This window comes from Plectropomus leopardus, chromosome 8, assembly GCF_026936395.1.
Source record: "Plectropomus leopardus strain MGB_pleo_1.0 chromosome 8, ASM2693639v1, whole genome shotgun sequence".
Taxonomy (NCBI): Eukaryota; Metazoa; Chordata; class Actinopteri; order Perciformes; family Serranidae; genus Plectropomus; species Plectropomus leopardus.
Window position 1 is genome coordinate 5,543,298 of NC_142183.1, and position 26,847 is coordinate 5,570,144.

At 36.9% G+C, this 26,847-nt stretch overlaps 2 protein-coding genes and 1 long non-coding RNA gene across 3 annotated transcripts in view; 1 reads left to right on the forward strand and 2 right to left on the reverse strand.

Moving 5' to 3' along the window:
• Positions 1-16,444, forward strand: part of LOC148188833 (uncharacterized) — a 29,041-nt gene extending 12,597 nt beyond the window's left edge. Inside the window, exon 5 of the long non-coding RNA XR_015777178.1 lies at positions 16,314-16,444. This is a non-coding gene — a long non-coding RNA (uncharacterized LOC148188833). The remainder of the gene's footprint in view (positions 1-16,313) is intronic.
• Positions 7,703-13,968, reverse strand: LOC121948566 (uncharacterized). The gene is made up of 7 exons (XM_042493996.2): positions 13,819-13,968; positions 13,498-13,595; positions 12,442-12,543; positions 10,800-12,353; positions 10,557-10,693; positions 9,254-9,363; positions 7,703-8,688 (listed from the first exon to the last, which is right to left on the reverse strand). Exons 2-7 carry the CDS (start codon positions 13,568-13,570, stop codon positions 8,559-8,561), a joined length of 2,106 nt encoding a protein of 701 aa, XP_042349930.2. The 5' UTR covers positions 13,571-13,595; positions 13,819-13,968; the 3' UTR covers positions 7,703-8,558.
• Positions 16,078-20,698, reverse strand: LOC121948565 (uncharacterized). The gene is made up of 7 exons (XM_042493994.2): positions 20,567-20,698; positions 20,032-20,129; positions 19,773-19,874; positions 18,438-19,415; positions 18,195-18,337; positions 17,115-17,224; positions 16,078-16,436 (listed from the first exon to the last, which is right to left on the reverse strand). Exons 2-7 carry the CDS (start codon positions 20,102-20,104, stop codon positions 16,301-16,303), a joined length of 1,542 nt encoding a protein of 513 aa, XP_042349928.2. The 5' UTR covers positions 20,105-20,129; positions 20,567-20,698; the 3' UTR covers positions 16,078-16,300.
• Positions 20,699-26,847: the final 6,149 nt, after the last annotated feature.

Below are 26,847 nucleotides of genomic sequence, written 5' to 3' on the forward strand. Positions count from 1 at the left end.
ATATTTATTTTTCACCTGCTTGATGGGATCAGCAAAGTGTCAGTCTAAAAATATACTATTTTAACTTGCAAATATGTCATTTTTCAAAATAGCAATAAAGGAAAAATGATGAATTTGTGCTACATCTCCAAACTATAGCTACTGTTGAGGTCATTTAAGTCATGACCAAGATTTTTGGGAATATGGGGGTTCAGGAGGAGGGGGCAAAAGTCTACAATTGCACATATTGAATGTGTGGTTGTTTTTTTTAAGATGTTTCTAAAGTTTCTTTCAGTTACATTTTCTAGGAAAGATACTTTATTTTGTTTTGCTCATGGCTAGTCTGAGGCTGGGTCTGGTTTTATTTATATATTTACTTTTTATTTTATGCTACAGTTTTGCTTGTATGAAAAGTGCTACACAAATAAAGTCGAAATGATTGATCAATTGATTGATTAATCAAAACATGGCGTCTTGAGAAAATTCAGCTCAAAACGGCAGTGTTGCATCGCTTGTGGCCAGTTAGAAATTTCACCAGGAAACAATGCTGTCGAAGTGACGCTCGCTCACCTCACATTCAGTGTTAGAGCAAGCATAACAAATAAAGCAATTCCTTCAAGTACTTGCAGACAATAACTGCATTCAGAATGGCACTGCTTTAAACTGTAACTGAATACAGCTACTCATATTTTGCGTTTAAAATATGTAACGCTATTTCTTGTATTTCGTTACTCCCCAACACTGGTTCTTAAACACATACACTCGTGTACAAACATAATTCGAAAACAATACCTACGCAGTACATTCTGGTACGGCACATCTCTGACTCTATCTGCATCATCTCACCACCATGTGCAGTGTTGTTGACTTTCTCTTTTATTGAAAGAAGAAAGAGAGTCCAGCTCAGTGATCGGTGTCCTTGCTGTCTTGCAGTGAACAAACAGCTCTGCACTGTTGCTGCTCACCCTCAGACGACCTCAGACTGAAGAAAGACTGCCGATGTTCACTGTGTGTTTCAACATTTAGCTCCTGAGCTTTACTGTCGGCTCTCTCTCCTTCACTGCTGTTGTTTTTCTACAACTTTCTTGTGCTGTGGCAGTAAGAAAAAAGCGCAATCTGATTTACACTCGCAGCATAATATAGGCTGAATATACAGTATATTTATACAAGTATAATCTAAAAAAATATATAAATGTCAAATTTTGCTCAGAAAAATGTGAACTTTCTTTATTTTTATAATCATGTCCTTTGGGCCGTAGTATAAACATACCTGCAAAGACTTAATTATTGTTCATATCTTAATAAGAAATGGATAAAACAGGACTATGTGACTGATTACACAGTTTCTTTACCTATTTTATAATTTTGTTGAATGTTGCTGAATGCTGTCTGTATTTAATTGATGCTTCAGTTTGTTTTCCTTTTTGTGGTTCTTGTTGAAGTTTATAGTAAATTTACTTGTGCTATAATTTTACAAATGTTTATGATTGCGTCATTGGCTAACTGAGACGTAAATTAAGAAGAAAATGAAAAACAAAAAGAACTTTAAATTGCAGTTTTGCACTGGCAGAGTAAATTGCTACAAAAATGATATCTCTTTGCAAAAGTGTTGTAAGAAAGAAAAACTTTAAAATAGAAAATTATACTATTGTCAATTAAAGAAGGGGGAGCTAAACTTGGTGTTTTTAAAGGCTATACCAGAATTTCCATTTTGCCTGAAGATGGAAAAAAATATATTTGTACAACTAAACAATAACTCACTAATCTCTTTTCTATTTTTCTTCTTATTGGTCTTTTTTTTGTTCAAACAAAAATATTTGACAGATCCAGCCTTTCAAGCGTTTCCACTTTTGTTTGTAATATATGATAATAAACAGAATGTCTTTAGATTTTGACTATTATTTAGACAAAACAAGGGTTTTGTGGATGTCACTTTGAAGTAATTATTACTCGCAGATTATACTCGGTTTGATATTTTATAGGAAAACGAGGAAATCAACAGATTAATCAGACATGAAAATAATCATTAGCTGCAGTTCTATTTTATGCAGTTATTGCACCAAGATAATGTGCTAATGTGGTAAATATATATATTTGTGTGCATATATATAAACTTGGCAAATGGATGAATTCCAGGCTTTTCATGTGAACATTCAGCCAAGTGTTAGATAGCCAGAGATAACCCTCTTTCAGTACAGCGCTGACCTTAATATTCCCACAGTGAAGTGTGTGCATGGGTGTGTTTGTCATTTGTATTTGCTCTCAGATTGGCACCTGATAAAAGCCGCTTGTGTGAAATTCAGGTGAGGGTTTTTCCCAGCTGTCCCCGGTTGGATTTTCAGAGCATGACAGATGATTGGCACATGCAGATTTTCTGTATACACAGCAGCACTTCGGCGTCCATGTATTAACTATGACGTCTCTCTGTTTGCTATAAAACACCTCTATGAAGACGTATATTCTGCTTGCTTTCAACTGAAACACGACATAGACGAACTACATATAGTTAAACAGTAAAAGCATTTCTTTTTCCAAGTTATTTTTTGCAAATCTTCTAAGATAAAAACAAATACGTAATATTTAAAGACCTCTAATATATGTGGATAAATTAAGTACAATAAGGATAAATTGAGTATTTCTTCTTTCTTCTGTGCATCACTAGAGAATCGTCTCTAGCAAATGCGTTTTTCTGGCAGTTTTTGGGCTGTTTTTCCAGATGCGCTTCTAAAGAGCGCCTGCCATTCAAGTTAGAGAAGTGCTAAACTGTGAGTCAGTTACCCGCTCAGGCACACTCGGCCTCTGTAAGTCTAGTGTGCAAAACTCATAGGCCCCTTCATGCAGAAGATCCGGGTACTTTCATACTGCGGAAAACTATTTTTTTCTTGCATCATGTGCTACTGAGAAGCTCTCATAGGAATGAATGGAGCCAAACATATAATGGCTACCAGACAACAGTTTGCAGGGAAGAGGGTTGGAGATCCCGGCCAAAACAAACAAAAGACGGGGAATCGCTGGGCCAACCTTGCGATGGCCCGTCGGACCAAGCTCAGTCCCCTAAACAGAAGATGCCTATCAACAACAACAAAAAACACAACTGCTGGTAATCCCCAGCCCAAACTAAAACAAAGGAAATAGCTACAAGGCCATCTTCCTGCAAACTGAAGGACTGCTGCTGCTCGTGTGTCTCTGTCTGTGTTTCTATGCAGGAGTCTCCTCCTCTCCGCCCCTCAGCTCCCTCATATTCTCTCCATCAGTGATCGCTTTTACCTGCTCCTGTAGAAAGGAAGAGCCAGGAAGAGGAGGAGCAAGTGAGGAGGAAGTCAGGGAAAGAGAAAGTGAGAGAGAGAGAGAGAGAGAGAGAGAGAGAGGAAAAGAACAATCACACCCACATGTAACACATCCCTGATGCAGTCCTGTCCTTGCCTAAATACAAAGACAATAGTAGATAAAAAAAGAAGTTATTTGGGAATATTATGGAATATGGAAAAATCTAGAGTCAATATATTCTGCAATAAAGTAAATTTGTGTTTCATTCAGCATGAGATATGATGATAAATTGTGATTATGAAGGATTCTAAGACATACTCAATAAGGCACCGTTCATTTGTCATTTGGCCAAGATCTATATTGCCTTGGCCGCTGATTCTTTCAGTCTACAGTCCGCTCTCAGATTTAATATAGTTTTTATTTTATGGATGCCTTGGCTCATGGTGCTGTTATATTTGTTTCCGACATTCATATACCTACAGCATTCTGCTGTCACAGCCAAAACTCTTAAAAAGAAGTTTAAATATCCATGTACTTAAATAAAGAAAAAATAAACTACTGCAGTATATCATTTTTATTTCTTACTACTCCTAGACTAGGGTTAATGTAAAGTGCATATGTAGAGCATTTTTATGTATATGTTTTTGGGGTGCTTGTTGTCATATTCAAGTTTTTTGCCTTGCTAGCTTCATGGCTAGCCTATTCTCATTTTGAAGTCATCAAATACCACTGCTTTGACAGTTTTTTTGGTGTGCAATCCCAATACCAAAAGCCACCTTTCGTGTCTGCATGATATGCCCCTGGATGACGTCAAGCTGAGAAAGCTAATCCTCATCATCTGTGGCATCATGTGCATTTGTCGATGTCCTGGTGTTGGTTGCCATGTGCTTTTGCTGCCTAAACATAACTACGTGCAGTTTTATCCCAACGTGTGCTTGTGATGATATCATGGTAGTAGCATCCCAGAGCATACATAGCAGGCGCAGAAGCATATCTACTGTGCAATATGTAGACGTGGAAGTCCACTGAAAAGCAGCAATATGTGACGAATTTGATTGAGAACATGTTTTTTAAATGCTAAAATACTTTTTTTTAAGGCAACCAAAATATTTTAATTACCTTGAAACGAACAAGCAGATGTAGCTGCGACTTTTAAAGGACCTGTATCCCCCTGTCATTCAAAGCAGCCAGACCTTTAATTATGCATGGCTTTTAGCACTGATAACATTTAAATGAGCGAGGTTTATAAAAAACAAACAAAAAAACTCTCCAGCACAGTTGTCATGAATGTTTAAGTTAGCAATCGAGACCAAAACATGTTTTTTTGTTGTTTTTTTTTTGCACCAGGTTATCACATGTTTATTTCTTCTTCAAAGTTGGGCATTTTAACAAGGGGGGTCTATGGGGATTGACTCTTTTTTTTGGAGCCAGTCTCTAGTGGCCATTAGAGGAACTGTGTTTGGTACTTCCATATTGGCTTCATTTTTCAGCCCCAGTTAGCATGCATTAAATACAAAGATGAATATGTGACCTAAACATGATTTAGATTTAAAAATAAAGTTTCATTTATAGTGGGCTGTCATTAGTCTATTGTTTCTTCTGTTACCTCTTATTCACTTTATTATTTTAACATATAAAACATATAAAACTTGTGTGAATCTCTTTTTTTCTGCTTATCTCTACGGCTCTATTATTTTTCCAACACGCAACAATACTGAGAATTAATCTTCCTGATAAGGCACCAAGATACATTCATGGTACGTGTAGTTACAGACCTGAAATCAAGCACAACAAAGCTTTAATTCAGTGCTCAGCTCTATCTAATCTCTGTGAAGCAGTTCAAACAGTTCAGCCTGCAAGAGCTGCAGAAACACTCAGCTCTCTCAGTGTTTCCTACAACAGTTAGGAGACGGCACTAAGTGCTCCACATGGAGGGAGGGATCAATACTTAAGTACTATGCAGCAGCTGCCCTGACAGCCTGTCTTCTTCCCCGATGTCTAATGTAGCAGGGAGGAACATCAAAACATCAACTGTTCGGAGGTCTGGCACATGTCAACCTGACATCCACTTTTGTCATTTTGAACATTTTGACAAATGACACATTTTTTTTTGCGGTCACGTTTCTCTGCATCTTTTCTCAGTATTTTGTCACAGCTGGAGCTGACGTCTGCGCTACAGCTGTGTCTAAGAAATTCCTCACGCTGAGGACTGTGGATGGCTCGTTTTTAACAAAGCAGAACGTCCTCAGCTCTGCAGATCATCAGATAAGAAATAAAAAGAAATGTGGGCTGCATGTTTCAGAGAGAGATGTGTTTTGAATAGGGCTGTCAAATGATACATTTTTAAAATTGAGATTAATGGCAGAAGTTCAATAGTTAATCCCACTTAATCACATTTAAGTCCATATTAACAAGGTAAAGAAATTCTCATCAGATTGTCTTGATTTAGGCTGTTTTTCCATTGCCAGAATTTAGCCTAACTTTGGAGTGTTTTTTTAGCCCCTTTACTGAGAAACTAGCATGGGATGGTTGGTTTCACTGGATCCCCCAGGTCTTCAGGTTTCATGTGAAACTCAGTCTGGTACAGCCTTTTAAAGATGGTCTGAAATATGCATATACATTTCACCTTCCATAACAAATTTCAAATATTTTTTGCTGTATGCTTGCACATATAAACTGAAATATATGTGTGAAAGAAATATATAATATCAAATGTGTCCATATATGTAAAGTTATGTGTTGCAGTATTTAATATATAAATGTGCATGTGCATGTATGGACATATGTCCGACTTTTGTATGGGACAGTATAAAAAATTGGGGTTACTCTCCGTCAGCTCTTTTCTTGTTATTTTTTTATTTTTTTTAAACAAAACTCAAAACAGTTTAGGGGGCCTGAAAATGTCAAACTGTGTGGAACAAATTATTAATGCTATAAATGTGGCAAAATGCATTGTATTAAAACAATAAAAAATGCATAGAATAACAATTAGGGGTAGACCTTAATAACAGTTTAACTAAATAGTTAAATTAGTGCGTCTCTGATGAATAAGATGAGCGCAATAAAGTAGGAGGGGTTGTATTATCTGCAGAGCTGTTGCGTTGTCTTGCATCATATCCTTCAGGTGTTGCTCCTACTGGGTCCACCTCTGCTTGGCACTGCGACAGATGACAATAATACAACAACAGATATCGAGCGCTGACAGTGCTCTCTAAAGCCAGACTACATGTTACATAACACAGCGTCAGAAGAAGACGCAGCACATTTTAGAATCACCAACATGTGAGCTGTGCACAGGGCAGAGACACCGTGCTCTGGCATGTGGCTCATTCTGGGTGTGGTGGCGGCTGCATTGAGTGCGGCTGCTCTTGAAGGGGGCATCTCAACCATTAATTGGAGTAAGCCTTTTCATTCCCCCCAGAGATGAGTCCGATCCAAACCATCTGTGGTCGCGTGGTGAGATGGGGCTCCCCCCTGGGACGTAGGCGGGTGATGAGGTTGCGCTTTGGGCCGCCTGACTAAAAATAAAAGATCAAGGAGCTTCAACCAGACATGCTGGTCTGGTTAGACTCATAGAGCAGAAAAAAGGGTTTTAAAAACAGTTAAAAGGGTGTTGCATGTGACCTAATGTATTTAAATAAATGAGGTTACTTTACAGAGCATAGCAACACGGTAGCAACTGAATGACCATATTAACATTTGAAGTGGAGAATGTGAGCTCACCTTGTTTTGTATAGAGAAATATCCATGTCAGTTGCTCAATGTCAAAAATGTGGTACAATTTTAAAGTATCACGGGATAGTATGAAAACTCTTGGATTCATTACCCTACACAGATTTTAACACTCATTTACTTGGGGCCAGCCGCCACAATTAAAACATCTGCTGCCACAAATAGATTTTCTGCTTTTGGAGCTTGAACGCTCATTATAAGTGCTGTTGGAATGTATAGAAATACTGTTAGGTTATTTATAGCACCACACTGTTGGAGTGCAGAGCGTACTTGGGGCAGTGACGGAGCAGCAAAACACAAGGTGCATTGAAGGTTAAAATGAACCATTCTTTCTGCTGGGTCTAAAAGTTTGTTACAGTTAAGTCACACAGAGAAAATCCAGAAATGTACGGGATAGCAAACAAAATGTCATGCATTTCTGCAATACCTACATGGTGCTTTATTACATCAACAGCTGCAGAAAATAAATTAACTGTTATGTTACATTACATGGAAGGTTATCCACAGAACATTACTGTAACAATTTACTTCATTATGCACAACAAAATTTGGTGAATTTTCCTAAAGTTTCAGATACACGACCTTTTACAGGCCTGGATAATGAGATAGTGGAATTCCATGACTTTTCCAGGTTTTCCTTGACCGTGGGAACCCATTTGTTCTGTAAACACAAAAAATAGTAAATTAAAAAAACAAAAAAACAAAACCATAATGGGGGCAGACAGACCTTTAAGTCTAAGCTTTATTGAGTTTATGCATCATCAGAATTACAACACAGTACTGACTTAAAAAGTGAAATAAAAAAAAAATCTTTGATAACTTTGCATTACTATCTGCTTACATCACTACAGCATTTTGATTGGTGGTGGAAAAAAAACCCTTGAAGGTATGAAGTTCTCAGAGAGTCTCTAGAATGGTATGATCCAAAAAACACCTGATAGCAAAATCTGTATTTGTACAACCAATTTTTTCATATTACATTACATCAAACACTAATCATCAGCTAAATAAAACATTCATGACATAATTGACAATGTTATACATAAAAGTTTAATGTTGGCAAATCTTGGCAAAAAAACTGAACAAAACTTCACAGTGGTAATTTAGATAAAAAAGACTCTTCTACAAAGAATAAGGCTAGAATAATACTACATGTTTTGCTGACAAATCCCATTAAAAGCCCAAAACCAATAATGTGGACCCTTTCTGACTTCTTTCATGGCACTCAGCCCGAAGTCCATGGTTCCCACTAAAGAAGAAAATCTTTACAAATTTACCAAAAATATATTCTTTTTCAAGAATATTTTTTTCTTACATTACTCAAACTGGAGTAAATTGTGAATTAATCCACAAATTAATTCACAATTGTCGCTCTAGTGAGTAGTAGTAGTAGTAGTGAGACTCAAAATAAACTACAAAGTCTGTGTCGTGATAATGAAGGTATGAGACTCATAGCAGGATCAAATCTTTTTTGGGCAATTAAACATATATATAATATCACCAGACTGACCTATTAATGATAACATATGAGAATTAAAGTCAAAAGCCACAGGGCATCGTCAACTGTGTAAATAATTATCTTATAGCTCGCAGATAAACATCTGTTCATAAGAGCAGATCATATCGTTCCACTGTCCCGATGATTTATGCACAGCTTCTCCACAGTCCTGGTTCCCTTTGTAGTTGTTGGGCTGGTTTTGCTGCCAGAACCTGATGAACAAGACAACAGACATACAATTTACTCTGCTTTTTAGATGCTTTATACAGCATAGTTTTTGTTTCCAAACTGCTTTGAATCATTGTTTAATTTACTTCAAATGACAAGTGTTTTTTATACGTAGACCCTATTTACCCATCTTTTTGTATCTATGTGACTAATGGGAACAATATATTGCAAGAGTATTAAGCAACAAACAGGCTGCAGTGCTACCGTTCTGGGTTTATTAGCACAGTATGTGCACTACTGGTGCTTGTTTTTGCAACTGATGCTATCATTATTTTAAGCCTTTGAAATCTGGATCATCATCACTTTTCTTGAGCTGCATTCACACACCTTTCACAAGTTCTCAACCTGTGAACCCTGAGAGAATTGGTTTGATATCTTGCAGAAACATGGGGGGAACAGCAATGAGCAACTTGGCAAGAAATTTGATTTTTACTCTTTTTTTAAAATTTTTATTTATAACAATCATATACTCACTAAGCTTCTAATCTTACAACCAGGGAGTGGATCCCCATGTCTAATGATATTTTACCTCTATCTGTTAGGACTTACGCTGTGGTGACTGGGGTCCCATCCACCCATGTCCAAGTCCCCTCTTTAAGACTGTCAGTCAGACCAATCCAGGCATCTTCGTCTGTTCTCAGCAACCCTCTGACAAATTCCTGTTGGTGCAGACAAAAACATAAATATGATAAATTCTTTCAAACTGTTGTTTTCTACTGTTAGGTTCTCTGCTTCAGATTTCCTGTAATGACATTTGAGTTTTTCATTGAATATAGACAGAATGATAAGCAGATAACTATGATTCAGTTTCATTTTCATACATCCAGAGCAACTCTTATGTTTGCCCTGTTTGTATGTTTCATCTTGACACATACCTAATGCTCATTTGGAAAGTCTGTTCTGTAGTTATAGAGTACCCCGGGAATGAGCCCTCGGAGTAAATGTTTTTTTTTAAAGGATTTTTGGTTAGATGCCTTTAATGAGGTCTGTGGTTAACACAAGCTGAAGAGACATTCACGTTACGTTCTATAACACAAAAAGTGAAAACCCCACTTGTAAACTTTGAAACTTTTATGTTTCTTAAAAAAAGGTGGTGCTAACCGTGGCTAAATGAAACTACACAACGTCATCACACTGAGCTGCATCACAGCCTTGTTGTGATGGCGAAGCTAAGTTGTACGACTGTAGTGAACAAAATGGGATCTTATCGTTGCAGCAAAACAATGACCCTTACTGACAGTCTGATTTAACATTAAAAGCACAACAGCAAATAATCTGAGCATCGATGTAAAAGGACAAGGAAAAAAACAGTAAGACCTTTGGAAACAAAATTCAAGACTTTTAGAATAGAAAGAAATGTAAGACTTTTTAAGGCCTTATTTTGAGAAGATACATTCAAGGCTTTCAAAACCCAATGGGTAAGCTGATTTATACTTCAGAAATCCTAAATTTGTTGTTTATTTGTAAAGCTAATCTTGCTGAACAAAACATGTAAGTATCACAGATGTTTGTTTGCCACAGAGTTTATTTTCTGCCATAATCCAAAATCCAATGGAAAAATCCTGGAGTTTTTTGACGAGGGATCCAGGGCGATGCTAAGCTCTGCATTGGCCTTCAAAAAAACCTCATCCCTGGGACACTCTATTGTGGCTAATGTTACTGCAACCCGCATGCTCACAAAGTGGCTACTGTGATGTTATTTTGAGTGAATCTACTGAAAACGAATGTTAAAAAAGTCAGACCAATGTCCTCATGTCTCTCATGAGCACAGCCTCCCCCATAGAAGCTTTGATAAACTGTGAATAACAACACGTCTATGATCATTCCTAGTTCAGTCTTCTTTCTTTGTTACCTGTTCTTCCCTGCTGTTTATGATGACCAGATCTGCTCCTTTTGCGATGCAGTCTTGTCTGCTTGAAGACCAGCTTTTCTTCTCTTCTGAGATAAAGTAACAGTTGACGTGGAACTTTCTCCAGCCACTCTGACAGTCTTTACATTCAAATTGAAAACATGACAGCAGAAAATTGATCACAAAAAAGCCTTCAATACCAAAACAAATACTAGATCAATTAAATGTTTATGAAAAACATCTTACTTCTTCGTGTGGTCATCTTCTCCAACTGATCTCTAGTTGAAGCCAAATCAGTTTGTAGCTGCTGTTTTTCCCTCTGCAGGGTGTTATAACTGCTTTGCAGTTGATCTTTGTTTCTCCGCAATAAACTGTAGCTGACCTGCAGGTTATTTTTAATTACACTCAGTGCGTTGTAGCTGCTTTGCAACCGGTCCATGTTCATTTTCAGGGAAGAGTAATTGCTCTGTAACTGATCTCTGATTGTTGTCAATGCTACAAACGAAGTTTGTAACTGGGCTTTCTCTCTTTGCAAAGTCCCGAATTTGGTTTGTAGCTGGTTTTTACTTGCTGCCAAATTATTGTTGTTAGTCCGTAACTGATCGCTTTGTTGTTTTAAGGTGTTGTAACTTGCTTGTAACTGGTCTTTCTCATTTTTCAGGCTGTTGAAACTGGCCTTGACCTTGTCTCTCTCAGTAGTAACAGAACTGTAACTTTGCTGCAACTGCTCTTTTTCTCTTTGTAAAGTCCCAAATTTGGTTTGTAGCTGGTTTTTACTTGCTGCCAAATTATTGTGATTAGTCCGTAACTGATCGCTCTCTTGTTTTAATGTGTTGTAACTTGCTTGCAATTGATCCCTTTCGCTTTTTAGATTGTTGAAGCTGGCCTTGACCTTGTCTCTTTCAGTAGTAACAGAATTGTAACTTTGCTGCAACTGCTCTTTTTCTCTTTGCAAATTCCTGAATTTGGTTTGTAGCTGGTTTTCACTTGCTGCCAAATTATTGTTGTTAGTCCGTAACTGATCGCTTTGTTGTTTTAAGGTGTTGTAACTTGCTTGTAACTGGTCTTTCTCATTTTTCAGGCTGTTGAAACTGGCCTTGACCTTGTCTATCTCAGTAGTAACAGAACTGTAACTTTGCTGCAACTGCTCTTTTTCTCTTTGTAAAGTCCCAAATTTGGTTTGTAGCTGGTTTTTACTTGCTGCCAAATTATTGTGATTAGTCCGTAACTGATCGCTCTCTTGTTTTAGGGTGTTGTAAGTTTGCTCCAACACAACTTTTTCCTGTTGCAGCTTATTGTATTTGGTCTGTAGCAGGTTTTTACTTGAGGTCAGTTCATTGTGATCAGTCTGTAACCTCTCAAGATTGCTCTGCACGTCATGATATCGTTTTCGCATTTGATCCTTGTCTTGTCTTAGGTCATTGTAACTTTGCTGCCACTGGTCTTTTTCTTTTTGCAAATTCCTGAATTTGGTTTGTAGCTGGTTTTCACTTGCTGCCAAATTATTGTTGTTAGTCCGTAACTGATCGCTTTGTTGTTTTAAGGTGTTGTAACTTGTTTGTAACTGGTCACTCGCATTTTTCAGATTGTTGAAACTGGCCTTAAACTGGTCTCTTTCAGTAGTCAAAGAATTGTAAGTTTGCTGCAGCTGGTCTTTCTCTTTAGTCACGTTAGTCAGTCTGTCCTCTAACTGTGTTCTCTCAGCAGCTAAGGTATCGTAACGGCTCTGAAGGAGATCGCCTTGGATGTTGTTGGTGGCCTGTGTTGGTTCTGCTGACAGGAGGCGGCCAATTATTTCATCTGTGAAAACAAATTTAAAATATTTGCTTGCCAGTTGGCAGTTGCAAAATGCATTTACATTTTCCTTTGTACCAGACAAATTACTTACAGTAAGTAAACTGTCCTATGTTACCAGCCAACAGGACAGCAACCAGTAATCCAAGACACACAGTCACACATCCACAGGGCTGCTTTCTTCTCTTAAAATTCACTAAATCCAAAGTAAGAAAACAGTTCAAATGTCTTTTAATTTCTCAGAAACAGGGTTGCATGTTTACCAAATTCTCTAGCCCTTTTTTTTTTTTTTTTTAAATTCAAGCTGATAAACAGGTTAGTTTCCAAAAGCACCCCAATTGTCTGAAATTGATCATCTCTACAAAATGTTGCATTTAAACATAATTATGAAGGTAGATAGAGATAGAGAGACCTTACTGCCCACCTCAGGGAAAATTTGCCTTTGGCTTCGCTCAGACACAATTAAGATACGTAAAACCACATAAAACAATACAACATTACAAATACACATATGTACAACAAGATACAGTGGTGCACACAGGCAGGTAGGAGCAATAAATGATATAAATAAATAATAAACGAGAGCATGTCTTACAAAATATTAGTTTTCCTTAATACAGTTATTCTGTGTTCATTGCCTTCCTATAAATGTTTTGTTTTTGGAAGTGATGGCCAGACGGAGCAGCTCAAACTCTGAGTGTAATGGATGTGAGGCATCTGCAATTAATAGTGGATATGTTGAAAACTTTAAATCTCAGCAATTTTGTAGTAAATGTGTGGTTATGTTTTTGGCTTAAAAATACAGCACAATCATGGCTGAGGAAGTTGTCAATGTCTCAGTAAAAAAAAGACACTGTCCGGGGTAGAAAAAAGGGATGGGTAACTTAGCTGACAAAGTCATCTCAAATACTATGCTTCTTGATATAAGCTGAACAGATAAGTATGACACGTACAAATGTTACATATTTGTTACATGTAATTTCTAAGAGCAAGAGGTTGCGTGCTCAATAGATTCTTCACATAAATTAAAAACACTCATATTTATCTAGAAACTTAAATATAAAACATTTTATGAACTACTGAGTCTTTGACTATGAAATATACTTTTAATAATTTATACCTTATATATGTTTTCAGGTTGATACCGTACCTTCGGTCACAAGACCATCCATTTTGAGAGTTTTATTTATATATGGGTTGTCGTCGATTTCCATGAAATCCATTGTGATAATGGTCTTACTGTTCTCCCTGTATAAAGGAGACACTTTTAGATGTTTGTTAAGCCAAAAATACACTAATAGGTTACAGACATAACAGAAGATACTGTTTAGATACTTTTAAACTCTATAAACTCTTTACACAAAATCCATAATCTCCAAAGAATAATAAACTGCCAAGCAATGTAAAGGAAACGGTCATGAGAAGGTTGAAATATCAGTAATCCACATGAAAGGTTTCAATATGTACTTACCTTGGATCTAGGAGGGTAAAACCAAGTTGTGATCAGTACCAAAGTGATGTAGCATATTTATAACAAACTGCAATGAAAGAATGTTAATGCAGCGTTATTTATTGTGCAGAAAACAGGATGCTTCTTTTGCCCATGTCATCAAATGTTTGGCTTAAAATGAACTCTGATTGGTCTGAAAATCTTGATCTGTGTGTCCATACCCTCAGTTCAGATTTCAGGTCAAAATTATTGAACGGGAACTCACCAGCTAAGTTTTGTTATCACAGAGAGGAGTTTATCCCTCATGCTCAGACTTTCATTTTCTGTGGTTTTCGTTCCCTCTTTTCACAGATCAACTTCCCACTGAGGCTAAATAAGTGACAATTTTACATGACCGAAACACAACGTAGGTCATATTGCATGTTTTGAAAATGCAAACTCAGCTTTGTTCTGCTTGATTTCAGGTCAAATGCCATGAAAGTACCTCAGTGCCTTGCCGAGAATATTAATTTTGTTTGGTTGTGTTGTTTCCGTTGAATGGATCATTTTTTTTATCTACTGTTGTAGACAAATGATCTATCCTAGCAGTGGCACAAAATTTAAAGCTGTGCCAGATTTAAAGTGATGGGCGTTCCCAAAAACCTGTTCACGTGGGTCAAGGGACATTTCTGTGTTGATGACACAGTGCTGGTTTTAATTAGTTTTTATTCAACTACTGATTGAAATAGTATCTAAATTTTAATTTGTTTTATTGAGGATTACTAGATATACCGCCATGCGGTTTCATACCTCTGCACACCACTCTAGTAACAGTTAGTTTATATCCATGTCTGTAAAAACATGGATGCTTCACACACATTTTCCCCACAGCAGAACAGAGGACCTATACAATCTTCACAGTTACAAGGTTGATTACCCAAGGTTCTTAAGTCATTGTCCAAGTGGACATTTGTGCCAAATTAAGGTAACTCCACCAAGGCCTTCTTGAGATTTTGCATTCACGAGAATGAGAAGGATGCAAGGTCACAGTCACCTTGACCTTTAAACACCAAATTCCAGTCAGCTCGTTGTTGAGTCCAAGTGAATGTTTTTGTCTAACTTTAAAGAATCCCCTCAAGGTGTTCTTGAGATATTATGTTTTAACTTGAAGAAATTCCCTTGGTGCATTCTTCAGGTATTGTGTTCACAAGAATGAGACAGGTGAGGCTGCTATGACCTTGACCTTTAATGTATGACGACCAGATCTTATCTGTTCATTGTTGGATCCATGTGAACGTTTGTGCAAAATTTGAAGAAATAACCTCAAGGGGTTCTTGAGATATTGCATTGACAAGAATAAAAGGGATGGATGAACATTCTCATCACGATTATTTGACACTGTCAGATATTTATCCCAGACTGTCTTTGATCGCACGACCGTGACAATGGCGGTTCTTGCGACTGTCTCACTGTGTGACGTAGGACCATCGTTTTAGAACCACAACCCAAGATATCGAAACGTTTCTGCCACAATGGTTATCTTTCGTCTGAGACAGCCCAAAATCGCAGTGTATACCGGCCTTTAAACAAAAGGAAAACACCTGTTGACAGCTGATAATGTTACACTGAAGAATAGAGTGTATGTACTGTCTCTCTATCTTCTCCCTTCGTTCCCTATTTTGTAGTAACTAAAATGCTTATATTATGGGAAATGTAGTGATGTAAAAGTGAAAGTTGACAGAAATATGAAAACTCAACTAAAGTACAGATGTTCCCAAAAAATACATCATTTTACATAACCTGAGTAACTGGGAGTGCTGCGATCACATGACCAATGTGCTGATATGAGTAATTAAAGAAGTAGTATAAAAAGGTCTATGTAAAAAGGCAGGGTGAAATGGTGGATGAGTCAAACAAACTTTTTGGAGACCACTGTATTTAACCGTGTGAAACAAAGTGAACTTTGAGTTATTTTAAGGTACGTCATCACCATGTTTCTCCAAACTTTGCAACTTTATGTTCTGTACGTAATATGATGACGCCCAATCATGTGTCTTTTCTTAAACCCAATCCAAAGTTATTTTACTCGCCTATACCCAACCTGCGTATTTACGATAAGTGTGCAAATTTATATTAAGAACATAACATCATTTGTGGGGTGCTAATTTGTTGTCTATCATACAAACCGTTGTTGTTGTTGATGCATTGCATGGTGGTTGAAATTACTTGCTGGCAATGTGTCAAGAAAACCAATGGAAAGCCTATGAAGGACAGTTTGGTTACACTTAGGGAAGAGTATCATTTAATTGTAAGTAAAGTTTTTTTTATTTGCTTAAAAACACGTTCATCAACACAGAGGTCACTTTTTCAGAACAGCTCACACACAGACATATACTGAAAGTCTTGGATCAAAATGGTACATTTTGTTTGCAAAATGGTCACACAGTAAACAGATACGTAATATCAGTTTATCACTAAAGATGTATAAAATAACCGCAGTCCATCATTGACTGTGTGAATAATTTCACTTCTCACAGATCCACTTCTGGTTAGAGAAACAGCCGTCATCGTTCCATTGTCCCACTCCTGCTGATTTCTGCACAATTTCTCCACAGTCCTGGTTCCCATTGAAGCTGTTGGGCTGGCCGGGCTGCCAGTACCTGATGAACAAGATTACAGAGACAGAAACAATTAAATCCTTTACCAGATGCTTTTTACAGCACCCAGTTTCTGTCTCTTAACTATTCTGACTGTTATTCTGATCCAAACTGTGATTGAAAGAATAGTATATTGATGTTTATTTGGATTTATTTGGATTTATGTCTTATTTTATGTCTTATTTGTGTTCTAAAAACTGCAAGATCTCCGTGAATTTTGCTGAATGAATGTCTGCAGATGTAGTTGTGTGAAGTCTCAGCTTGACAGTACATGACCAGTACATTTAGGGAAACAATTAAAAGGTTCCTCTACATTTTCTGATAATGTGTTGTTTTGCACAAAGGAGCGAAACTAAAATTCATTCTGACAGAAATTAGATTTCAGTTCACATAACATGATTAACATATGACCTATTTTTTTTCAACAAAGTAAAAAGTTTAAAACACCACTAATACGGGATATTAATTGATTAATTGTTGCAGGCTGCTTTAACAAGTGATGCTTTCAAAAGTACAATAAAGGGATATAAATACTGAAAGATCTGGATTATTAAAGAGCTGCAGAGTTCCTCAACATAAATAGATTAGAGATCAGATATGAAACCTGCCCAACTGTTATGTCTTATATGACATGATCCTATGAAATATTTTAGTTCATATAGTCTGGCAGTAAAAACTTACGTTGTGGTGACTGGGGTCCCGTCCACCCACATCCAAGTCCCCTCCTCAAGACTGTCAGTCAGACCAATCCAAGCGTTTTCGTCTGATTTCAGGACCCCGTTGATAAATTCCTGTTGGATGTTTTTCCACAAAAGTACTGCATCAAAATTTGGACATATTTTACATAATCATGAGCCAGCATTTTTGTGTATGACCCCCGTGTTTATAAACGTTGCAATCACATGTCCAGAAAGGACAAAACTACGAAGGAAGCAACCTCACATTGCAACTGGAACATGTTCGGTTGTGTTTCGAAACATTTATTAGTGATATTTCATGGCATGCCGATCAATTTCCATAGGTTTTTTCATCCATCCACATCGTTTTTTTGTTTTACTCGTTTGAAGTTTGCATCATGACACAAACATGTCCAAATGCTAGTTTGGACATGCTGACCTTTGACAACACAACTAACTAACACAAGTCTGTAGGTCTGTAGACAATTAAATGCCACAATGTCATGACAGATTGGGAACTTTTTTCAGTAGTTAGGAACAAAGTAAGGTTCTGGAAAATGGTAAGATTACTTTTTTAAGTTTAGAAAGTTTGAAAGTATTTTCAAAAGAAAACAAAATTTTGTTAGACATCTAGTAGCTCTAAGCATCTAACATGAAAACTTATCAACATAAATAGTAATGTAGGCAATGTAGGCAAGTAAAGTTAAAAGGTTTAGAAAGAAGAGAAGAAGAAACATGGTGACAATATATCCTTAAATAACTCAAAGTTTACTTGGTTTGGTACAGGACACAACCATTGGACTCCTAGGTGAAAGTCCTGGTTTGTTTGACCAATGCACCACCTAAACCTGACTCCTTATGTGGACCTTAGGTGTTCAATTGCTAACGTCTTTATTTCTACAAGCACATTGGTCACATGATTGCAGCCTGATTTTACAAATTGTGGGGCATTACAAGTATATGTACAAACAGTGGATGAGAACAGTCTGAAGATGACTTATAGAATTACAGATAGAAATGAAAGCTTGTGGTGGTGATAACATCTTTCTTTCTTTCTTTCTTTCTTTCTTTCTTTCTTTCTTACCTGCTCCTCTCTGTTGTCTATGACGACCAGATCCGCTCCCTCTTTGAAGCAGGCACCTCTGCTCAACGTCCAGTTTTTCTTCTCTGTTGAAACAAAGTAACAGCTGATGTCGAACTTCATCCATCCTGTCTGACAGGGCTTAGCTGCAAAATTAAAACATGCAGATGGATCACAAAATGGCCAGGGACACCAAAACACAGATAGGGAAAAAAAAATTCAAACTTTTTTAAAGAAACATCTTACCTCGGACTTTGTCGATCTTCTTCTGTAACTGATCTCTTATTGTGGCCAAATTGCTGTAATTGGTCTGTAACTGCTGTTTTTCTGTCTGCAGAGTCTTATAACTACTTTGCATTTGTTCTTTGTCTTTCAACGATGAACTGTAGCTGATCTGAAGTTGATCTTTACTTGTACTCAGTGTGTTGTAGCTTCTTTGCAATTGGTCCTTGTTCCTTTTCAGTGAAGAGTAATTACTCTGTAACTGATCTCTGTTTATGGTCAGCATGGCACACAAACCCTTTAACTGGTCTTTTTCTCTTTGCAAAGTCCTGAATTTGGTTTCCAGCTGATTTTTACTTGCTGCCAAATTATTGTAGTTAGTCTGTAATTGATCACTTTGTTGTTTTAAGGTGTTGCAACTTGCTTGTAACTGGTCTTTCTCATTTTTCAGGCTGTTGAAACTGGCCTTGAACTTGTCTCTTTCAGTAGTCACAGAAATGTAACTTTGCTGCAACTGCTCTTTTTCTCTTTGCAAAGTCCTGAATTTGGTTTCCAGCTGATTTTTACTTGCTGCCAAATTATTGTAGTTAGTCTGTAATTGATCACTTTGTTGTTTTAAGGTGTTGTAACTTGCTTGTAACTGGTCTTTCTCGTTTTTCAAATTGTTGAAACTGGCCTTGAACTTGTCTCTTTCAGTAGTCACAGAAATGTAACTTTGCTGCAACTGGTCTTTTTCTGTTTGCAAGTTAATGTAACTGGTCTGTAGCTGGTCTTTACCTGCTGTCAGGTTATTGTGATTAGTTCTTAACTGGTCGCTCTCTTGTTTTAAGGTGTTGTAACTCTGCTGCAGCTGGTCTTTTTCCTTAGTCAGGTTAGTCAGTCTGTCCTCTAACTGTCCTCTCTCTGCAGTGAAAGCATCATGACAGCTCTGCAGATGTTCCCCTTGAATGTTGTAGCTGGCCTGTGTTGGGTCTGCTGAGGCAGGGCGGCTGATTTTCTCATCTGGAATGACATAGGGGTTTTTTTGTATTGCATTCAGATGCTTTTCACAAGCTATTCAACTCTTTGAAACCTGAGGAAATTGGTTTGATTTATTTGAAAAGAAAATGGGGTGATTCACTGGCCCACCTGGCAAGAAATATTCCACAAATTGTAAGAAATTGGTAAAAGGTGACAAGAAAATGACCTGAAAATCGGCATGTTTGAAAATTATCAGAATTGTTCTAATTTTACATTTTTTAAATTAAGTTATATGAATATATATATTTAATAATTTGTTGATTTCAAAAGGTTAAAGGTCAGGTGATATTCTCTACGTATATTGTTTATATTTTTAGTGGTACCAAACAAATCACTTACAGTAGATAAACTGTCCAATGTTACCAGCCAACAGGACAGCACACAATAATCCAAGACACACAGTCACACATCTAGAGGGCTGCTTTCCTCTCTGAAAATTGACTAAATTAAAAGAAAGAAAAAGAAAGAAGAATATAATCGTGCTATACAGAAACATGCAATGCCAACATTTTCTTCTGGCAACTGGGCTGCAAAAAACACACAGATTTTAATTTTATCATGTTCTCTTTGTCCATGTGTTTTCAGTTTATTACTGTACCTTTGGTAACGAGGCCTTCCATTGTGAGGTTCTTATTTATATATATGTCGTCGTCGATTTCCATTGAATCCATTCTGATAATGGTCTTTCTGTTAACCCTGTTTAAAGAAGACATTTATAAATGTTTGAAAAATCACAAACACTCATTTAAGTTATAGACACAACAAGTTAGTCCGAGAGACTTTTTAAAGTCTTTTTTTAAATTAGTACTTATAAGTTTGCACAAATTAATTACTATGCTTGACTAACTTTTATAAGTCTCAGCAGATGTGACATTTATATTTAAATCCAGCTTAATTACTATAAACATGGCTGGCAATAAGAAGAAGCCTTTAAATTATTTTTAAGGATCGATCCAAAAATCTATAATCTCATTTTTGTTTTGTCTTGGACCGAGCACAAAATAAAATTTAAAAGGGATAATTTCTTTTCTTTTTTAATTTAATCTTTACAAGCACGTCAGATATGTTTAGTGTGAAATTTATTAAAATATTCAATAATCTATGTAAATAGCAGCCTCTAAATATGCGCTTACCTTGGATCTGAGGAGGTAAAAAGATGTCCGTGTCAGTAGGGCCTTTACATTAAGGTGTTGATGCATTTATTGTGCAGAAAACAGGATGCTTCTTTTGCTCATGTCATCAAATATTTGACTTACGCTTAACGCTGATTGGTCTGAAAAAACCTTGACCTATATGTCCACATCCTCAGTTCAGATTTCAGGTAATTTTCGGCCAAAATTATTCAAACAAACAAACTGGAATTCACCGGCTAAGTCGAGTTATCACAGACAAGAGGTTATCTCTCAGGCTCCGGACTTAAGTCTCCTGCGGTTTCGGTTCCCTCTTCCCACAGATTAACTTTCCACTGAGGTAAAAGCACTGACAGCGTTAAATGACTGAGGTACGAGGTAAGTCATTTTGCAATCTTTAAAAAAATGCAAACTCAACTTGTGCTTGACTGCAGGTCTGCAGCATCATGAAAGTATCTTTGTGCCTTTTCTGGAAGCATCAGACAATGGAGCCTGCAAAATTACATGCATGTGGAAATACCTAAATTAGTTGTCCCAGCAATGAAATTAAAATTAATTTATGCTCTGCCTGATTGTGTAAAGACAGTTTTTAAACGGAGGCTTTGTTTGTAAGAGCGTTATCTGTTACTGATGCCATTCACATGCCTTGTTTCTGTTGAATAGTGTGAAATGGATTATCGTTGATCTACCCTTGTAGACAAATGATTTAGCCTGGCAGTGGTACAAGATTTAAAACCGTGCCAGATTGGAGGTGTGCCCAACAGCCTGTTTATACGGGTCAACTCATATTTATCTGTTGGATTAAAGACACAGTTTTGGGTTTATTATTTTATCCAAATTCTGATGGATTAATATCTAAATATGCAGTTTTGTTGAGGATAAAGATAAAGGAATGACTGATTTGGTAACACACAATTTATAGTTTTATGGTTATTTATTCTCTTGTATGTATATCCAGCTTCTTAATTGAATTGAGGAGCAATCTTCTTCATAAAATGAGTTTACTTTTATTACAGGACGTGTAATTTCCTCATTCTCGATTTTAATTGTTTGTCTATTTTTTCTTTTATTCAGATTTGTATATTGTTTGTCTTGCTGGTTCGTGTTTTATCATGTATTCTGCAGATGCACTCAGCACTTTTGCCTAAGAAAAATTTCCTTTGGGACAATAAAGTTTATTTTGTCTTGTCTTGTTTTGTCTTATTTCACCCTCCATTTAAAAGCAGTTTATAAACACTTTCACAGTCTAATAATGATATCACACATATATAATGTAGTTGTAATGTTAGATTGATGTGTTACATGATGATCTGTGTAAAACTCTCAAATTTTGCCTAATGGCAAATGTTTTTATGGAAAACTTAGCCATAATGTAGCAGTAATGTCGTTCTTTTTCATAGTTGTTACGCCCCTCCCATCGTCTGACAGACTCATCAGGCAGCTTGCTGACATGGGACGATTTCAGCCCGATTACACTCACCTGGGCCCCCCCAGCTATAAAAACTGGAAATTCACTCTGCGTTGTTGGTTTTGGTTTAGTTTGGTCATTTTCATTTGTCCTAGTTTAATTAATGGTTTTAATAAATTTCTTGTGTGGACTGGATCTTAATAGTAGCTGCTGATTTTAATCAACTCAACATTCAACTCCAAGGATTGTAGCAGGATCAGGGATAATTGTAATATTGTTTTTTAAACTTTGTTTAAAAAATGACCAATAACTCTACCTTCCTTCCTTTCTCCCTTCCTTCCTTTCCTCCTTGTCACATTCACTGAGCCAGTTTGTGTCATAGTCCACTACTGTGTTGTATTTATATAATAAAAAAAATAACGTGTCTGGGGTGGAAAATTTGATGTCCAAAAGTTGTTGCCAGATTTTTGGAGGAGGCTGTACCCAAGTCAGTGGTCTGTCCACTGACCATGGACCACTGCTTACTAACAATAATGGTGATAACGCTAGTGGTCCAGACCAGTTAGTAAGTGGTCTGCGGTCCGCAGTCTGTGTGGTCTTGATCCACTTCATCCCTTTTCTGGATGTGTCGAAAACGCTGTTAGCCGAAAAAAACAAATATGCTCTGCAGATACCGTATTGTTGCACTATATGATTGTGTTTTATTGAACTGTTTATAAACATAAACCAGTGACTCCATATGTTCCCTGTGGTCTGGACCAGCTTTAAAGCGGTCCGTGCAGTGGTCCCTGTAATCGGCACTGGTTCAGTGGTCCGCATGTGGTCCTAATCCACCGCTCACCTCCTCTGTCTTATCTCCCCCAGGATTCCTGCAGCTAAAGGCAAGATCAACTTTTTAAGACTTTATTTAATGTCACTTGGATTTAAGTGTGAGACCAATTTTTTAAAAATGATATTTTGCCCAAATGTGTATTGTTACATAGAGAATAATATTTTTGTCCAGTGAAAAAGTTAGTTTATGAATGTCAAATGTTTAAAAAAAAAAAAAAAAAACCTTTTTAGAGTGGAGCACATAAAAGACAATGAAAAATGTTGTCATTAAAGTATTTTTTTTGGTTTACCAACAGAAGTGGGAAATATCTGGTATTTCTGGCAGGTTTTCTGAGGGATTTTGTGTTTCTCAATCTGCATGCGAGATTCTACTTTTTGGATCCCCATCATGACAAGTTTAAGAAAAGGAATTTATTAAATAATTTACCAAAAATATACGTTACCAATTATCTTGAGATTTTACAATACAATGTCAGAAAATTTCCCATGTCTGAACATTTTTAAAGATTAATTTAAGTCAATTTAATACTAGTTAAAGCCTTATTATTAGATGAAGAAATTCAGTGCCTTTTAAGACTTTCTAATGATCCAGGGGAAACCTGATGTCTCCTTCTCCATTGTCTCTCATTTGTCTCCGTGGTTCACTTTTGTAGCAATTAGTGCATTATTTTTATTGACAGAGACAAACAAACACCACAGATCATAAAATGTACGGCCTTGTAGCCTGCTGTTATCACAGATAGGAAAAAAGTAATGCAAATGAATGAAATAATCACATAATACATAGACTTTTGTCAGATGTTCTTTAATTGCTGAATATACACCCTCGTAATTATAAAAATATAATATTATGATTTACATATTGTTTATTCTTTTATTCATAAGCAGCAGATATCAGCCGGCTGCTCTCTTGATCTGTCGGGCTCTAACGTTTCTCTTGACAGCATGAAGAAGCTTCGGCTGTAACTGAGCTCCGCCACTCAGAGAGCAGATAAAAATTCAGCTGACAGAAAACATGAGCCTATTTTTAGAGGCTGGACTGAATTTCCTAATCACCTCCAGGACTCCTGAATGAATAATGAATAGTATCTTGTCAGTAATATAATATCCAAAAACCAAACCAGGCCTGAGCATCCAAAACATGTTAGTGGTGAGAAAAAAAAAACAAAACAGAAATCCAAATCAGATCAATTTTGTGTTTTCTTATGCGGTAGTTTTTGACCTCAGTGACCATTATCATGCGGCCGTACGAATCTCCCATCTCAGCTAAAGGGAGGCTGTGAATGAGGAGGCTGAAGTTGCTGAGTGTCTGATGGAGATAAGGGGAAATGACTGTGGCTGAGAGACGCCATCCTTCAGCCTGTCACACCCTGCACTGCCCATATTAATTAGCTTCAATAACTCACCAGCTGATGTGAAGCAGCCACTTCACGGAAAAAAAAGACGAGGAGTTATCGACATCTCCAGATTCTGCTATCTCTACGAAATAGCACACTGATTTGTGTTTCCTCTTTGATATGATGCAAACAAGTTGATATGGGCAAAACTTATTTTGTATTAATAAGAATAATTACATTTTCATCATCATTTTTATTTAACTCTAAATTAAATAATGTTTTTATTGTGATAAAACATTGAATTTTTCATATAATGTCCCATATGTGCTTCAGATTTCATTTCCTGACATTCTAATTCATTTTCTGATTATTATTCAGTTTCATTGCTTTCAGACAACAGAATTACGTATCCAAATGACTCATTATCATAATTTCATTACTTAGAATCCCACTAGGATCTGTAATTTAGTCCACCTTAAGTTGAGATCATTCATAGTCATGTAAGAAAATAAGATGAAATCACAGAATAAAATTCAGTAGTTATTTGATGTTGCAGTGTAATGTGGCAGCTGACGATAGTCAGTCAGTTGTGCCTCATATTAATTTCGGTCATGACATTCCCGTATCACAGCATGTTCTCATCTCGGGTCGTCAAATGCCCACAAACTGTTACGCTCCTTTGCGTCTCGACAAGCGAAGCACAGACCGCACAGCTGTAGCACTTTGTTAATGTTGTGAAACAGTCGCAGTTTCCCATATTCCCACTAAAATCTCTAAACAAAACAGTTTCACATAATAAAGAAGCCTCTTTTTCTGATGCTGCTCATTACAGAGGGATTGCCAGCTTCGGTGGCCAAAGCGAATGGCCCTTTCTAGAGTCAGTGTTTGGTTTGTCCGCTCTGGGCTACTGTAGAAACTTGGCAGTGCAACATGGCAATATCCGTAGACGAGGACCCACTCCCTACGTAGACATAAACGGCTCATCTAACTCAATGAAAACACGATTGTTCCTGTTTTCAGGTGATTGTACAGAAAAGAAAATGTTATATTCTGCCAGTTTATCCCCTAAACTCTACACACTGGACATTTAACTGTTCACGTTTGTCAATAATGACCAACTGAAGTTTAATAAGGAGACTGTATAAGAATGTTTTTTGAGGTAACCAACAGAAAAGGACTTTGACACTATTGATTAATGCATTTTCAATAAGCAGAGACCCATGAAGACAGGAGATAGGTGGGATTCCCCAGAGTCTAGACGCTAGCAGAGTTGAGCCAGATCTTTCTTACTGAACTTTTGCCAAAGTGGAGCTGCCAAGCGGACTACAGCTGCTGTCCTCCGAGGAGCCAACTTTAAAACCAAACTAGAGCCAACTTTAAAACCTTCAGGCTGTGAATGATTGATATTTCTCCTCATAGCTTTAAAACACTTGTGGCCCTTTAACTAAAGTGGTCAACTGTTACTTTTGAAAACTGGTGGATACCCAGCCAGCAGGGAACGTTCCCACATCATTGGTCAACGTTACCTACAGGTTGCAGTAATTTTTTAAGGAAAACATTTTCATCTAATGTTCAAAGAATGTTTTAAAGGCCATAGGTTAAGTTACTAAATGCTGACTAAGACTTAATATTATAACAATGTTCTGAGGATGTTTTGGTTATGATCAGAGGCTATAGATCATAGATATGGGAATGTTTTTATAAAACATTCCCACAGTGTTTCATAAAAACAAAGCAAGAACATTTTCAAAGCAATATTCAGAACCTGTTAATGACTGAAATTACCGACTGTTTTTTAAAAATAAAAATGTAATGTGATGTGATATAACAAATAATATATTAATAATTTATAGAGAATGTTATCCTAAGATTAAGAAGAACATTGTGGAAACTAAAAGAACTTGCTGCTAAAAAGGTCTGAAACATTGCATTGTGCCATTCTCAGGACATTTTTAAAACCAAAAATTGCTAGCTGGGTAATGTTTTGAAAGTGTTGCATATTGCATTATATATATGGAATTAAAGGTGCAGCCTGTGTTTCTAATTTAATGCACTTTTTGTCAAATTCAGCGAATATTTCCTTCACTAGCTGTCCCTCATCGCCAACAGTCCTGTCTAGCTGCGATCTCAGCTGACGCCGTATGTGGCTTTTGCCGTAGGGTGCGTAGGGTGCTTTCATCTTGCGCTGAAAGCACTGCAAAAGCGGCTGTATTTAACAAGTTTTAAATGAGAAAGGGCTGGTAAATCTATACGTTTGTATTTTTTGGGGTTTTGAGTTCAAGAATCACGTCCTGAGTCCACCTTTAGTTAAACTCTAGGTATGAGGGATGAGCTAATTGCTGCCCCTTTTGGCCAAAGGGGTAAATACAGTCCTAAATGTGACATAAGGAAATGAAAAATTAACTCTGCATATTTCTCCGTTGCGTCTTAAAATCAGGATCTTTGCTTAACTCAGAAAAAACACTGTTTAAAGGCAGGAAAATGTTACATGCAGGAATTTTTAATTGCTTTCTCTCATGCTGTTCTAAATATCTTACCCATAAAGTCTTCACTGCATCACAAATTAATGTTTCAGCTTTGACTTGCAGATGATGTTACGCAGATCACATTTTAGAACATACCCCAGGCTTTTTTTTTTTTGGTATATCACATTAGCGCATGACTTTAGAGGCAAAGAGGCTTCGATGCCGCCCTCCCCCATAAAGGCG